Raw genomic sequence first — 18205 nt, 5'->3', positions numbered from 1 at the left:
ACGAATTCACGGGAAGTTAACTGAGAGGCAACCAATGGACAGAAGTAATTCAAATGGCTCCTACCCATATGGAATCTAGTTTGTACTCACTGATGTAAATTACCGCAATAATGAAAGCTTCCACATATGTAAAATTTAGCTACATTTTTTTTTTCTGATTGTGGGAATGAAGCTTCAAAAAATGGCCAACTCTCCTATCCAACTGAAGGGGAAATCATACACTGTCTGAAATTAAATTCAGCAATAGAACGCCTGGCCCTTCTGAATATACTTTGATATACTTCAGGTTCCACCTGTCAATCAACCAGCAAACAGTCACTTTGCATATGTGTGGAGATGGTGGTTTAGGACTGTACTATACTTGTCTATTCCTTGATCCAGCCTTCCTAGAATGGCAGTCTACAGAAGAAAGGGCCTTCTCATGTTTAAAGCATTGATCCAATGCTCTGCATAACAGAGCAAATTCTAAAGCAATGATCATTTCAGAATTTTTATTAGGACAAGATAATATAGTCAGCTTAAAAGTAATCATAACTAATGACAAATGTTACATTATGTTATTCTGCCATTAAAAGTCTTATTTTTAAAAAATTCTTAAAATGTTAGGTTTTATCATGGTTTGATACTAAAGAGAGAAAGCCTATACAAATACATTATGTAGTAATGTTTCAATGTTTTGAAAAACTTTTCTACCTATATATACATAAAGATTCAAAAGTGTATTGTAGGAATCTTAAAAGTTCTTATTAATAAAATCAAACCTGGGGCCAGTTATTGGGGTGAAATGCTGGAAGATCAAAGAGACAGAACAAGCCACAGCTAACCTCACCTGGCCAACTTCTCAGCTGATCTTGTTTCCTCAGACTAGAGGCCTCTGAGTCCTCATCCAGAATGAATCTCAGCTGAACTGTGCTGCTAGAAGCCTGAAAGCTTAACCAGCCAAATGCTTAACCAGGCCAAATGCTTAACCAGCCAAATGCTTCTAGTTTCTGGTCTCCACGCCTTATATATCTTTCTGTTTTTTCCATCACTCCCTGGGATTAAAGACTCACTTCTTGGGATTAAAGGCGTGTGTCACCATGCCTGGCTGTTTCCAATGTGACCTTGAACTCACAGAGATCCAGAGGGATTTCTACCTCTGGAGTGCTAAGATTAAAGGTGTGCGTGCCACCATTTTCTAGCCTCTGTATCTAGTGGCTGTTCTGTCTCTGACCCCAGATAAGTTTATTAGGATTACAATATTTTGGGGAACACAATAGTGTATGTCAAAAATTAAGAGACCCTCTCAGTCTAGTGAAAATATGAGTGATTTTGATAGTGAATATATCTGCACAGATGAATCCTAAAGACACACAGTGTCTCTTCACAAGTTTCAAGTCTTAATGAACTTGTGGCCAAATTCTTCAACTCATCAGTTTCCTCATCCACTGAGCTGTAAAACATGAACATCCTAAGAGTTCGCCATCCACCTTGACACACAGCACACTGTAGGTATGCGATGTTTGTCTGTGCTTACTATGATTACCTTTTAAAAATGCACAGGGAGTTTTTATTAAATTCAGCTCAGCCTAAAAAGACCTTTCAGACTCATCTGTCTTCCTTATTTTCATTCTTTTTTAAAGTAATTGGTCTTAGTCTTGATGATGTAATTTTGATATTTTCAGTCACCTTTGTTTGTAAGTGAAATTTTTATTGGGAAGTTGAAGCGGGCTGTTAGACTGTCAATAACCTTTACTAGTTATAAGCCATAGGTAGAAAACATAGAGAAAGCCCAGTTGATTTACCTGCCTTGTGTAAAGTGATCACAATAGCAAGTTCAATCCTTTTTGACTTTTTTTTTTTTTTTTAGTCTAATTTTATTCCTGAAGTTGAAATTAGCTATCAGGAAACACTAAAACTGTACCTTCACTATATGAAACAGTGTAAACTGGCTACACATTAATATAGAATTTACACACACACATACACGCACACACACACACACACACACACACACAAAAAAACCCAAAACAAAACAAAACAAAAACCCTTCTAATGTAACAAGGTAGCTGCAGCACTGTAAAAAAGCTGTGCCTAAAAACAAATGTTTAGTCTGAGGCCCTGGGAATTGACAACAGAATGTCATTTTTCCTCAATTTTGTTCCAATGCAGAAATAGTCACAATGTTAAGTGGACACTTGCATTCTTTAAATGTCAGTATTTAAAATATATGTCTTGTACTGGTCATTTGTATACTGCATGATCATTTCAGCCAAGGTGAACAAAAACTGTAACACAGGATGAGGTGGGGTAAGAAAACAGGGCACGCATCCCCCAAAGAGTAGGGCAGATGCCCACAGGCCTGGAAGACTGTCAGCAATTAGCATTCTCGGGGGATGAAGTGGGAGCAAGGAGGTATAGGTTGGGGGCTGAGCTGGGGGTAGGATGATGAGGGAGTCCTGAAAACATCCAATGGAATTAGGCAGCCTTGTGTCCACAGGAAGACTGCCTAGATCTTGGGCTCAATTGCTTCTTAGATGGCCTGAAGAGAATTGTCAGAGGCCAGCAAGTCCCATGGGGCAGCATGGGCTACCCAAGCTTGAAAGTGTCAAGTTTAGTGGAATTTTCGAATTCCTGTTGTTTGGAACCAAAGGAAGGCCTATGCTTGGAGGGAAAGGTTTCTATTTTAGGCTGGGGAAAGTCATTCAGTTTTCTTTATCTTGCAAATCAAACCATTTACATCATAATCTGCAACATCCATTTAAAACTTATGGTTACCTCAGAAAATTATACCTCTCTTAATTTGAATTTAATGTAAACGGATTTTAATTGTTTTTGCATAACTGGGTAACAGATTTAAAAAAGCAAAACAAAACACTGACTACATGGCAAAAATCAGCAAATATGTCAAACAAAGCACCACGTTCCCCAGAAACACCATGGCATATGTTGACAATTGCAAAAGAATTGCTGCTGTTTTCACCCTTCACACCAGAATAATTTTTTCAATATTTACCTCCCGTGTGTAGAGAGGGAAACATATGGGGCTTTACATAATCATAAGCACAAACAGGTGGCTACTTAGGTACATTTAATTTGCAGGCAACATCAATACCAAACACCACAATCAGCTCCGCATGGCTCCCAAAGTCTTGCCACGAACATTCCATTAGCAAATTAAGATCATTAAAACAGAGGGAGGGGTAGTCCCCCATCTATGGCTTTACCTACCTCTCGGAGTCCTGAATAAAATGCATTTTCAGAAACACCTTGGCATTTTGTGGCTTCTTTTGTTCGGGGCAACTTGGGTAACTTTGCATAATACACGCCTTGTGCATACTACAAGTAGCCCAGCATGTGCATCATTCAAATGTGCTTACATCTTTCCATGTACTCTCCCCGCCACCGCTCTTTATGAGCATAAAAATTACAGTGGTTAAATTTTCAGCCTTCTATCAAAGCATAGGTTCAGATTCCTGAGAGCAACCTCGAAATACTTCTCCAGAGGTGGGCCACCTAAACATGTCACCTGAGGCTTATTTCCATTTTCAAACACTGTGGTGAAATCTGTGGAAATTATCATTGCTGGGAAAAATTTGCTCTATGTATGCTAGGGCCAGAGTGGCACAGTTTTGTCTTCGTCTATTGGAACCGGCCTGGAATATCTAGTGTGCTTTAGTTGGCACTGAACTTGTAGTGATATTACACTGTCTGACCTTACAATCACCCTGCAATGGCTTTGAACCCAAGTGAAGGGAAACAAGAGAGATAATAACCAGTTTCTTTATGTATTGTCTAAACATGCTACCTATTTTAGTTTAAATATCATAATGACTTTATAAGGTAGGTGACATCATTTCCCGTACTTTTTAGAAGAAGACATTGTATCTACAAAGGTTTATATTCTCACATGCAGTGAGGAAAGAGCTAGGCCAGAATTGAACCCCAGTTTTCAGAACTGGCAATCCCCATGTGAAAGTACCTAACTCTTACTGTATATGTGTCTGAGCTCTATTGCCCAGACTCAACAAATCTACAGCATTTTTGAAGTTCCTCCAACAAAACTCAGTGCTAGAAGCCGGGCAGTGGTGGTGTGTGTCTTTAATCCCAGCACTTGGGAGGCAGAGGCAGGCAGATCTCTGTGAGTTTGAGGCCAGCCTGGTTTACAAAGTGAGATCTAGGAAAGGCAAAAAGCTACACAGAGAAACCCTGTCTTGAAAAACCAAAAGGTAGATAGATAGATAGATAGATAGATAGATAGATAGATAGATAGATAGATAGATGATAGATAATATTCTGAGGTGTGTATGGTCTGTGGAAATTATGTCCCGTCACGAAGTCTCTGATTTCAAGCTTGTTACTCATCCTTACCTTACTACTTAGGAAGAGAATGTTAACATAGACAAATTTGTATGGCACATTTATTACAACGGAGCCTTATCCATTGGTGTCAGGTTATACCATCTGAGCTGAGATCCAGTTGTTGGCTACACATCTCAAACTTGTGCAATGTCCTTCCAAAGAGTTTAAATGCCTCTGAGGAAGAGATGCTATGGTGGTGTTCTTTTACCTCATACAACAACTGAACCAAAGAGAAAAACATGAATTGAAAGGTTTTGTGATGTATGCTTCACAGCAGGCTAAAAGCTTTCTATAGCTACTGCAGACTATCTCAGTGCAATTATTGATACAATGATGCTTGGACATTGGAATTCTACAGCCTGGCTTAATCTGCAGCTTGGTCTTTATCTTTGATGTATTCTCTTCCCTCTCAACTACTCAACTGAACTTCCATGCAGCATTTCCAGGTCACAAACCTGGACTTGCTTCCAATCCCTTACCGGGGTCATTTTGAAACTTTCTGTAATTGGTCTTAGTCAAGAGGATGAGAAGTACTCATGAAAAATTTTCTGTGAAAATTATAGGACTCCATCATTGGCTCAAGGTGTTCGTAATTATCCAATATTCAACTAGGAAATCTAGAGACGTTTCTCATGGTATTATTCCTGTGTACTCTGACATTTACTCAGAGACTTTAAGCTTTCTCTTTTATAGGACATTCCATGTACATAGTTGCAACCTGAGGTTGAATATAGATTCATATGATCCAAGTTCTAGTAAAACACTAGGTTTGCAGAATCTTTATGATCTACTACAGAATGTCTTGGGGATGCAACAAAATTATAGAAAAGCAACAAGGAACATATAAAGTGAGAGATCTTTTAGGTAAATCCTGAATAACAAGGATGTTTAGGAATTTGATTGCAAATCAATTCATCTTTAGAGATTACTCAAGGAATCCTCTGCTTTATTGATGGTAAGACAAGATTCACAGATATCTACACTGGACAGTCTATCTCCAAGCCAGCTCCTTTGCAGATATCATTCCTTTAAATTTTTTAAGCTACATCATATATATATATATATATATATATATATGTATGTATGTATGTATATACATATATGTACATATATGCTTTTAGATAAAGTTTATCTGCTTCTGCTTGTATATATTAGATTTTACTTGTATCTCAGAGGTAAAAGTTTCTTTATAATAACAGTAGCTATGTGTTTGTATTTGTTAACTTTGACGTATTAAGGAATGTTCAGCCTATTTTCCTGTTTCATTAGGCTGGAGTATTATTATTCTACCTCATTATGTGGCTGAGAAAAAACTTAGGTGGAAGTAGAAATGCCAACTCTGTCCTGTTTAGCTTTGTTCCCATGTGTTTGTGATGGAATTATTTTCAGTACATGGTTTCTTGTAGGGCATGTATGAAGACATTTGCCCATTTCATGAGGATCACTGTATTTGAAACCTATAATCACATATTTAAAAATCTGCTTCACTGTGGCTGGTGACCTATAGCACACTGATGCCCATGAACTTGTCTGGGCAGTTCTGTCAACTCACCTGATTCATTGAATCCCTAGTCCTTCCTCTGCACATCACTACAGGAGGGACAGAGTGCCACCTGATACCAGAGACTAGTAACAGACAATGTCTTAAAGATCAGTGATTTTCATTTTCTTCTCTTATTGGATCTCTATGTCTTTCTATACCCCAAAGGGAAGATAGATACCTACCTGGAAGCAACCTGTGTCACCTTATGAAAGGCTAGGCAGCTGGTGATTTGTAATAAAGATGTAAAGTTGAAATGCATAACTGTGATTAATCCTTTGTACTATTGAAAGTCAAAAAATATACTAAGTTTCTATACATTTGTAATAAGAGAAAATTTATTCAAAAGTTCACATCTGTATTTGTGAAATGTTCATGATTTATTAATGGGAACTATTTTATGTTGCTATTTTGAAAACGAAATTGTATCGTGCATACAAATTGCTGCCCATGGTGAGCTGCTAATAAGGTAAAAACTCTAATATTGTTGATATGAGAAGATAATGAGAAAAAGTAGCTAAATTTTATTTCAACATTATTTATGTTGGAAATGGAGGAAATAGATTGGTTGCAACTAGGAAAGAAGGTTGAGAATTAGACTAGAGTGGAAAGATTCAGTGATCTTCTAAATGATTTTATATGGCAGATTTGCAGTTATGCTCTGATATATTTTGAGGAGACATAATATTTAAATGTACACTCTGTTTCTGTGAAAATTGATTACAGAGAAGAGAAAAAGGTAAAAAAAAAAAACAAAAAAAACAACAAACTATCTGATGAGAATAAACTGTGCACAGAGAACTACCAATGAGTGATCCTGTCTTTCTGGGTTTGGGGGAGGCTGGCTGGTCTGTGCGAAGGGAAGGTCACCTGGGAGAGCCGCAAACCTGCCTTTTGACTCAGAATAAACACGTTGTTCTTGTGAACAGTGTCCTTGTAAGTCATATGTGTGACAGGGAGACAGATTGGCTTGGTGGCTAGAGGCAGAATTTGGATGTCACAGCTCTGATTAGAGATATTTTAGAGCCGTGATTAGGCTGTGAAAATTGTGACCTTTTCCATGTTTCCCAGTAGTGATGTTTGTTTTACTGTTCCCAAAAGATAATTATCAAGATAAATAATGCATATGGAAAAATTGTTCAGACTTGGATATGTCTCAAAACGTCTCACTTCTTAGTGTTTTGAACATCATTAAGTATTGGTAAAGGGTTGACAAGATGGCTCAGAGGGTAAAGCCTATTGCTGCCAAGTCTGAGGATCTGAACTTTGACCCACAGGATACACATCATAGAAGGAAAGAACTGACTCCTGCAAGCTATCCTCTGACCTCCTCACAAATGGCATGGCATGGGCGCTTCAATACAAATATGTGCACATAAATATAATAAAAAACCATAAGTTATAACTCCCTCACAGTGTAAAATAATAGACTGGAAAGAATAAATTTCCTTATTAACTAACTTCAACACTTTAATTTACTTCATTTTTTCTTATGTATTTTTTCTCAAGTGACATGTTCATTCTAAAAAACTTTTTCTCCTCATTTATGAATAACAGTGAGAGCCAACAAGATGGCTTAACAGAGAAAGGTAACTGTCATCGAACTTGATAACCTGAGTCTCTGAGGCCCAGATGGTAAAAAGGGAAAAGCCCAACCCCTCCAAGTTAGCATGTTTACACGCTTCCCATAGCATGTGTGTCTCACACACATGCACACACGATAGATAGATAGATAGATAGATAGATAGATAGATAGATAGATAATTGATAGACAGATAGATAGATAGATAGATAATTGATAGACAGACAGATAGATAAATAGATAAATGTGAAGAAAGTATAGCATACATTATTTGGAAAAAGCATGCCCATAAAGGAAGCCTCTAATTGTGAAATTATTGGTATCACATCCCTAAACATTGTCATTGGTAGGGTATCAAAGAGACCAATAGAGAGAGCTGTTGAAGTTTCTCTAGCTATCTCACCACAGAAATGAAGCTTAAAGGGGACTATAGCTGCAGGAGCAATGTGTGTGGATAGCCTTCTATAAAGAGATGCTGCCACTGCTAAAGACCGAGATTGTTTACCACTGTCTGAAAAAATAGACCTGAAAATAAATGAACATGATATTTGAACCCAGTGTTCAGACAAGTAGGTAGACATGAACAGCAAGTTGGCTGCTCAACTAGGAGTGAGGAGAATAGGTTTTGTTTTTGTCTATTTCAGATTCTTATATTCTTTGTGCAAAAAGGTGGTAGAGGTGATGAAATCCACAACAGATCTGTCTTGATGGTGTTTAATTTTATGTTTAGCTTCTTACATTGTAAATTAAACATGCAATGTGATGTCATTCTCAGCAAAAGCAAACCTGTCCCATTTTACATGACAACAATGGCTACTTATTAGGAGGAACTCTGGACTGGTTGCAATAGGTGAAGAGATAAATTAGTCAAATCGTTTCCCTGTATCCCACAATTTGGTATGTTAAACTGTGTTCTATGTCACCTTCTAAGAGAAAACATACAAATTCGCAGATACAACTTCTTCTTGCATTAAGACATCCAATAAGACAAAATGAGGACCGTGATTTATCTGAAATAACAGTAGCCCATGGGAGTCAGGGTAACTTCTAATCCCTAATATTTTAGGTCTGTTATTACCTTAGAAGACTCTACTCTTTAAGAAAGATGACTCTAAATAATTCTGTGGCTCATGTCATCCATATAGTTAAAACTACTTTGTGAGCTTCTAGATAGCTGTTTAAAAACATATTTCACAAAATTATTGGCAATTTCTCTCTATTTATGATTGTGGAATCTTACTAGTAACTCATTATACACTAACAAATGATATTAAACACGTGTGGGTACACACATGCTCACACACAGACCCAAGTAGTATGGCAAATTCAAGAATACAATGTATTGGATTTTACTTGATATAAGAATCCCTAAAACAAAACAAAACAAACAAACAACAAAAATCTTCCAATGAAAATGCTTTTTTTTTAGTAGTCTTTGTATATACCATTTGGTAGATGAACAATTTTCAATATGGAAAGGTTTTAGGTACAGGGAATTGGGTTTTAGTTAAGTAGTAGAGTGCCTGCTTGCTACATACAAGGCACTGGTACCTTTTCAAGAATTCATATCTAAATATAACCTGAATTCCTTTTCACTTTGTGTGATCAAACATAGACTTAGAATTATAGAAAAATTATCAGAAGAATTAGAAAAATAATTATAAATGCACATACAAGATACCACAACTTGATGAATTTGTTATGTAAATTTAATTAGAATACATTTATTGAGTAAACCACCAAGATATTCTTCCATGCCATATCATTTAAGCTTTACAAATACACTCTCTCCTTAGAGCATGCTAGTATATTATATAGTCATTAAGCATTTTATATGAGAAAACAAGCATTTTTGTCTTTATTTTCTATAGCATATACTAAAATCTATTTAACAAATACATTTCTGAATATAATACAAAGCACACATGCCCACAAATAGAAAAAAGTAGCTTAAAGAAAGAAATTCTTAGCATGTAAAAACTATGCTTCAAATAATAAAAATCCAAGATAGTGATATTGAGAAAAATACAGAATGTGAAATTAGTAAGACATAAATTATTATGATAATGAAAACATTGAAATCAGTAGAAAATTAGAGAAGCTGATCTATAACATAATTTCCTCACCTAAGTCTCAGGGATATCACAGAAGATGGGGTGGAAAGACTGTAACAGTCAGAGGACCAGGCAAACTGCTGTGAAATTGTGTCTCGTAGAAAGGACAGGGCACTTTCACCAATGATACCTCAGCAATATGGCTGCCTAAACAAGACCAGAAGAAGTACAACATCAGTACTAATAGCATTGCTAACATGGAAGGAGGAAATACCCAGAGACCTATCCCTAGACAGGAAACTACAGACAACTAAGGGATGCTGAAAATGAGAGAAAGAGTTCTCTCTAGGGGTGAGCCTTTAGTTGATTATCCAATGCCGATTAGTCAGCCCTGAAATCATATACTATTAAGTAAATGAATTGAGAAGACTGTATTCATAATTACACACACACACACACCACACACCACACGCCAGTAGCAACTAAAGAATAAGACGCCATGGTTTTGAGAGGAAGAATGGTGGGGGATGGGCACACAAAGGGAGAGAGAGAGGAAGGGAAGGGGAAATGATGTAATTGTATTTTTTTTTGAAAATAGAGAAATAATATAAAGAAAGAATAATTCATGGAAGATATTCAGTCCTGAGGGATGGTAAGGTGGCTCAGTGGGAAAAGGACTTGCTATATGAGCATGAGGTCCAAAGTTCAGAACCCAAGTAAAAAATCAGGGCAGGCATAGTGGCTGTCTGCCATCCCAGTACTTGGGAAGCAAATTCAAGGGATGTCTGGAGCAAGCGAGCTAGTTAGACTAAATGATCAGTGAGCTCTGAATTCATTCGAGAGAACCTGCATCAATAAATAAAGTGGAAGGGGTTGAGGACATTACCTTCTGTCAATTCCTGCCTTCCCCCAGACAGGGGCACCAATGCATGTACACCCTCACATATAAGTGGGCACACACATGATAACATACATTCACACTCACGACTCATACGCATATACATGCACAAAAATGAGCCCAAGCAACATTCTAAGCCAACATAATTTCATGAAGCCTTGTGAGGAGAGCTGATATGCTGTGATATATTATGTTATGATTTATTAATGTGTGTTTTCCTCTGAGAATTCTATAGAAAGAAAAATTGGACATTCTACATGTCAAATTACCCTTTGGAGAGTCATGGTGCTTCAAAAGTAGCTTAGAACTCGTACATTAATTAGAATGATTTTTCATTATGGTATACACAACATAAAATGTATTTTAAAGCATATGGTTCAACTACACTTAGTACATTAATTCTCTGGTTCCAGCTGTACAGCTTTTCAATCAAAATCTGACTGAATCTATTTCCTTGCAGGAAATGTATTCCACTTTTTAATTGGTGTGTCTAAAGGAGAATATATTCATGGAAAAGCTAATCAAATCTTCTCTTTTTAAAAGTTAGAAAAATGTTGAGAGATTAAATGCCTTTCTTGAAATCACATTGGTAGTTAAGACAGCACACATCTTAGCTGATTTTCCTATTTCTGAGGACAGGGTATTTGGTATTTCAAGAAACTTCCCCTTGTTTTCATTTCTGTTCCTGTTCAGATGATTTAATAAGCTAAGAAGTATATGCTAACATTTTTCATAGAAGAGTTTTAAGATTCAAATAAGCATCTTGGGCTGAGGATATAGCTCAGTCAATAAAATGCTTGCATGGCAACCTTGAGGGTCTGAGTTCTACCCCGAGATTCTAGGTAAGAAAGCTCGACTGGAGCCTATAATCCTGGTTCCAAGAAAATGGAATTGGGTCCTGGTCCTCACTGAAGAGTCTAAAAGGTGAGATCCAGGCCAAAAAGAGACCTTGTCTTAAGGATAGTATTACTAAGGTGGTCCTTAGACCTCTACACATGTGTGCATGCACATCAGCAGACTCATGCCCACACACTTAAAATAGACACCTAAGATTTAAAAGTTATACTATGCTTGCTTTATGACTTTATCGTTGCGATTTTCTTATGAGAACTTTCATTGTAATAACTCTAATCACATGATTCTCTTCTTAGGTCTATTTAAGGTCATGGCTGATAAAACTCCGTACCTTACAATGGAAGAAATCACAAGAACCATTCAAATTGGACCCAGTAGACTGGGACATCCTTGCTTTTATCACCTGAAGGATATACAACTAGAGAATCTCACCATAAAGCAGGGTGAGCCAATAAGGCTCAACTCAGTGGAAGAGATTGATGGAGAAATACTGGTGAATTGTGGTGTGGTAAGGAGTCATCAGAGTCACTCATTTACGTTACCATTGTCACAAGAAGGAGAATTCTATGAGTGTGAGGATGAACATATTTATACCCTAAAAGAAATTGTTGAATGGAAGATTCCTAAGAACAGAACACGGACTGTGAAACTTACAAATTTCTCAAATAAGTGGGACTCACCCAATCCATTCCCTGAAGACTTTTATGGGACTTTGATTCTCAAGCCTGTTTATGAAATCCAAGGTGTGCTGAAATGTAAGTATACACTGATAATGATACCCTGGGTGAGTGAGCATTGTGTGGGTTTGTGCAGAATCCCACAATGGATTTAGGAACTGAAGAATGGGAATCTGTCCCTGTCATTCATTGTCTCTTAGATTCTTCATGTGTGCTTAAGAAAACCACAGACAGATCTGTCTTAAGGAGCAAATGAAGTAGTGAGTATGCAGTTTATATTATAAACTGTATAATGCTATTCAAGCCCAGGATGCTGTAGCTATCAGCTATCGGTAGACTAAAATACTAGTTCTCTTTATTATGGTTATTGAGTTAATTTTTAAAAATGAGCATCCAAAATCAGCTTTCTTGTTTTTTCCACACAGTGTCCTTGACTTCTATTTCATGACAACTTTTTTTAAATTTCAGCCTCTTATTTTTTTTTTTTTGTTTTGTTTTTTGGTTTTTGGTTTTTGGTTTTTCGAGACAGGGTTTCTCTGTGTAGCTTTGCGCCTTTCCTGGGACTCACTTGGTAGCCCAGGCTGGCCTCAAACTCACAGAGATCCGCCTGGCTCAATTTCAGCCTCTTATGACTAGGCACAATTTCTTTTACCATAGATTCTCTGACTTAAGGAAGAAGGAATGGTAAATTAATTTTCAAACTGTTGTATTTCACTATGCAATCTTCATTGTTTTTTTTTATATTTTAAAGGTATCTGCATAAAGCAGTATTACTCCAAAGATATTAATACTTCAAAATTTCAAGCTTATGGTATGTAAATGAGGCAATTAGTGGATTATAGAATTCTGAGCCTGGTTCTAGCCAAGCCTGAGAGCATGCCCAATAGCCCTAGCTTCTCTTGAGACTGAGGAAGGAAGATGGCAAGTTCAGGCCTGCCTGGGTGGGTGACACAGAGAGTCCAAGACCATCCTTGTCAACTTAGCAAGACTCTGTATCAAATAAGAAACAGAAAAGGAGCACAGAACACAGCTGAGGACAATTGCCTAACATAGGTGAGACCCAACGCTCAATAACTTTCCAAAGGGGAGCTTTGAACGAGTTGTGTTTGCCCCCATAGAGTTGTTTCCAAAGTGAAATAAAGCAGTACTGAAGAACTTAAGATAATTAAGCGTGTCAAAAGACACCTCCTTAAATGTCTCAAAATTGATTTTTCTCTTCCCTCATTGTTCTTATACACTTACAAAAAGAAATTATGTGAGTCTTTTGACAGGTTTTAGAGTTGTGAGTTAAATTCTATCATGCTAAAAGATTTAATTAAAATTTGATCAATTCATTTTGATCTAAAGGTAGGAGAACAGTTTGCATGGTTTGATTTTATAAAATATTGAGACCACTGTAAATTTTAGAACTCATAGTAATGTTCTGTTAGCAGTCCCAAAACAGGAAACTGAGATGGATGATTGAGTTTTTCTTACTGGTCATGAATAATAGATAGCATTTTCTTATTTTCAAATCAGTGAATTCTCTAAAATTATCATCTTGTACCTATCACATGCTTACAAATAAGAACAAACCCAGAACCCAAACATGTGGACAGAGGGGATAGAACTTTTAATGAATTTGGATTATGAATCAAGGGCTGATAGATGGATGAGAAGTAGTCAGATGACGCAAAGACAAATTTAAAGACCCACTGAAAAGGCAACTTGGAGAGTGGGTAAGCAAGTGAGTGGAAATTCAGCACAGCTATATGAAAAAAAAAAAAGAGGGCAGACAGAGATGCAGAGATGATCATAAAAATATGAATGGCGAGTGTGTATGTGTGTGTGTGTGTAACCATCCGCATTAGGTCATGAAGTCTGTCCAAAGAGATAAACTTGAGATTTGTTCTAATCAAGATTGTTAAGCTGGGAGAGGCAGAACATAGGAGCGTAGCAATTCCATTAGGAAATTCAACTGGATTAGAGTTCTGCTCAGTGGACATAGCAATGGTAAAGACAGGAAACACAGATGTGCTTAGTATGTGCAAGATGTACCATCTGCGGCATCTAGAAGCCTATTGGATGAGAACTTGGTCAACTGATCAACCTTATTCTCAGCCTTTGATTTCATCTCCTGGTTGAATGGATATGCATTTATTAAATATGAACAGCATAAGAAAAGGGTTTGTTAAAAGAATTGTTTAGGTAGATTATGTTAAATAGAGTTTTCTGCTAACCAAGGAACAACCTTTGGCTAAACATCCTTCATGAAATATTTTAGCCCTGTTTCTGCTATGTATTAGAGTTAAGTTTTCAGGTTCCTTATGCTGGACCACTTTTTTGGAAAATTTTTCGATGTTACTTCTTAACTATATTGCTAGCTCAGGATATGTACTGTGAGAGACTAGCTTGCATATATATATATAGAGAGACTACAGAATATTTCATGAAAAAAAGGATGGAAGCCTGCCACAAGTGCCCCATTAATAAAGAAACTTTTGTGTGATAGGTGTTTTCCCCTCAATATGACAAGGAAGTGATGCTTTCACTCCAGTGTGGCTTTCTTTTGCATTATTTTTTTTTTAAATTGAGGTTAGATACTCCTTGAACTCAAGAAACATTTTACAGTTGTTTCTGCTGTGCTTGGGCATCATTCTAAGCCCCTTAGGCTTGAGTGGTTTTTTTCCCCCAAAGTGACAGTAAAAAAAAAACGGGCTGGGAGGGTTAGGATGTTTTATAGTAACCTTAGAGGAAGATGGAAAATTATGGGACACTGAAGAGCTATGAAATACTGATTTCTTGAAAGAAAAAAAAAAGAACATGGTAAGTAACTAAAAAGAAGGAATACAAATATTTTACTCTTAAAGCTGGTCTTTAATATGTTATTAATGTGACAATTTATATCCCAGAGAAAAGTAAAGCAGCAGAAACAGTGCAGTAGTTCCCAGCCTGTGGGTCACAGCCCCTTTGGCTCTCAAATGAACCTTTCACAGGGACCGCCTAAGACTATGGCAAAACACAGATGTTTACATTACAATTCATAACAGTAGCAAAATTATAGTTATGAAGTACTAATGAAAGTAATTTTATGGTTGGGGGGGTCACTACAGCATGAGGAACTATATTAAAGGGTCAAAGCATTAGGAAGGCTGAGAACAACTGTATTAACGGGAAAAACATGTTCCTGGTTTCTGGTCAAAATTCCATTCTAGGCCTAATATCTTCCTGGCTACCAGACACACTCAGAGATTGGTCAAAGTGTTACCATGCTCTCAGGATAAGTAGCTATCCCAAATCTGTAACTATTGGTCTCATATAAATAATTTCAATATGTGTGTTTTAGTTAGGGTTTCTATTGCTGTGAAGAGACACCATGACCATGGCAACTCTTATAAAGAAAAACATTTCATTGGGGTGGCTCGCTCACACTTCAGGGGTTTAGACCATTATCTTCGTGGCAGGAAGCAAAGCAGCATGCTGGCAGACATGGTGCTGGAGGAACTGAGGGTTCTTAAATCTTGACCCACAGGCAACAGGAAGTGGGACACTGGACATCGCTTGAACATATATGAGACCTCACAGTCCACTCCCCACAGTGACACACTTCCTCAAACAAGCCCATTCCTACTCCAAAAATGCCACACTTCTTAATAGTGTCACTCCTATGAACTTATGGAGGCCAACTACATTCAAACTACCACAAAGTGTTTCTGCCTTTTAAAAAAGATATGAAATTCATGTGAATGGGCACATGGAAGTTTCAATATTTACAAATTTAAGTTTGCTTTATAAAAAATAGAGGTCTTGAATATTGACTTTGTTAATATTATGTTTTGATGCATGGATTAATAATTAGTTACTTCTTAACTAATGAAATTCAGCATCATACAGATCCCTTTCCTTAGTCTTTCAGAGAAAAGCTTAATGCTGCTCAAAGCTTGGGGGCCCAGTCTTCATGAAGACATCATGTTATAGAAAGACATCTACTCATGCAAGAAGCAGATGGTTAAAACCACTAAGTAAAAAGGAGACTCAGAAAGATAGCTTTGGATATTGTATTTTAGATAAGTGAATAGGAGAAAAATACTCCCATTTGTAGTTTCCTAAGGCCTTAGGTATCACTATGCAATTTCCTTTCTTTCTGTCACTTAGTGTTAAAAATACTTTCAACTTTTTATAAAAATCAAAAAGCTGAGTAATACCCAAGAAAGATATGACAAAGTTACATGGAAACCTTATGGCTTTGACAGTTCTCAAATTTCCCCTACATTCTCCTACTCTGAGGTAACTCTTGTTAGTATTTTCTTCCCTGCTTTCTGGAATTGCTTTCCCATTACCTAATAATAGGAACATTGATGGTTTTCAAGTCATGGGCCATTTTAGATAGCAATGACTAACTTTCTCATATGGCCATGGGCATATATCTCCTCTTCTTATTTCCCATTTCCAAGTTCACAGTGCATGGTGTCACGTCTCAACACCAGTATTTTTGTGAATATGATTGTGGCTCAGGTAGTTTATGATGAGTATTGCTCTTTTCCTGTCATGATGACCTTGTTCTGGACTGGACTTTCTCAGTCCTTCCCTACATCTCCAACATTTCTGCTGAAAGGGAGAAAAAGGAAAGCCAGCCAATGCAATTTCCCAGAGTGAAGATGTCAGTCGATCTCTATTTTTCCCTTGAGGGCATTCCTTCTGGGGTCTCCCATCCTTACTCCAGCCTTAATCTGCTGCCATAGACATATTATACAGGGGCTTCCATTACAAACCATCCGGACAGTGCCGTCCTCTGCCTTGCATTTGTGTGGAATAGCTGTTTCTCTAATGAAATATGGAAATTCCCCTTTCTTTATCTTCTGCCCATCCTCTACACACAGCCTAAGATAAATAAAGAAACTGCAGGTTTGAACATTTTTTTATCTCCCATGCCCACACATGTGACAGACAGGTTAGCCACTATGAAATTCTAGGTGGACAATGATTTCCTGAAATCTCTGCTCCTCCCTCTTCCGTGATTGCCTTTGAGAGACTGTGGCATCCTGTGGTCTCCACTGTGGGCTGTGGTGGACTGTTCTTTCATAGTGATGACAGTTTTGGATCTGGAAATTTAGGTGTTTCCTTTCTGAAAAGACGTCTTTTAGTAATGTCTTCTCGGTAATAAATTCTGTTCTGTCTTTCTTTAACTTCCAATTGCATTTTACAGCCCCAACCCCAAAATAAGACTTCTGTGTTGTCTCCTTGACTTGGTTCACCTTCATGGAAATTCTCTTAACCACAGTTCCACCATAATGATGAATTTTAAATTTCAGATCTCGTATCTTTAATTTCTGAGAATTAGCTTATATGTCATTTAAAATAGGCTGCCCCAATTTAGCGTTAAGAATGCAGTAAGCTATTTTATTCCAAATAAATATTTATATTTTCTCATCATTTTGATGCTATTACCTGTATTTTATAGCCTTCCTTTGGTTTCCTGAGGGTTTTGTTGTTGTGGTTGTGTTGTTTTGTTTTTTTGTTTGTCTGTTTTGCTTCAAGTTTTGATCAATCCTTCTGATTAAATGGTTTCATTAGTGTCTGCTGTTTGCCATGTGTCCTTATTTACATGTAAGAGAACTTTAAAAAACTTTCAGCTGGGCTACCATTTATGTACAGTCTCTGTGTTTATGAGTTCTAGGCTTTTCTATCATAGCTGTCTCACTGGGAATTACATGTGCCAGTTCTATGATTATTTTCTAGGGAATTTATTTAGTTTCACTGAGATATTGCCCCACTGTCTTGTGGGGTTATGAAATTACTGAATGGGAATGTCGAGTAGCTGAAGGACTCACCATGGTCCCTATGGTTTTAGACTTAACACTTTTGTTTTTAGACTTGTACTTTTTTCCATTAACCCTGGTTCTGAGGTTCTTTCCTGTTTCCTGTGCAGAGAAGTAGTAGGGGGGTTTCCCATCATCCCTAGAATAGTGTGGAGACCTGAGTTTAATATTCAGACATTAAAATAAAGTCCTGGGTTTTAACCACTAGCTTCATTTTCACATTAAAAGGGCTTGTATATCTCAAATTCCTAAGCATTTTGGGAATTCTGCAGAACAAGAAAGACATACTTTTGCCCATGTCTGTGTCGTCAAGCACATGCCCATTTCTTGTCCTAGTCTACCAAACCATTTCACTTTCCTTCAAAAGATTTCTACGTTCCTTTACTTCACTTTGCAGATGTCAAATGCATTGACTCTAACTCTTTGGATTTTTTTGTTCATGTTTGTTTGTATGTTTTCT

General features: G+C 37.2%; 1 protein-coding gene across 1 annotated transcript in view; it reads left to right on the top strand.

Moving 5' to 3' along the window:
• Positions 1 to 18205, top strand: part of Themis (thymocyte selection associated) — a 188492-nt gene that overhangs the window by 62833 nt on the left and 107454 nt on the right. The window contains exon 3 of the mRNA XM_028877336.2: positions 11567 to 12025. Within this exon, the coding sequence (XP_028733169.1) occupies positions 11567 to 12025 (459 nt within the window). The remainder of the gene's footprint in view (positions 1 to 11566; positions 12026 to 18205) is intronic.

The sequence above is a fragment of the Peromyscus leucopus genome, chromosome 8a (genome assembly GCF_004664715.2).
Source record: "Peromyscus leucopus breed LL Stock chromosome 8a, UCI_PerLeu_2.1, whole genome shotgun sequence".
In the NCBI taxonomy this organism is placed as follows: Eukaryota; Metazoa; Chordata; class Mammalia; order Rodentia; family Cricetidae; genus Peromyscus; species Peromyscus leucopus.
Note: the sequence above shows the minus strand (reverse complement) of the source record. Positions and strands in the feature narration are given on the sequence as shown.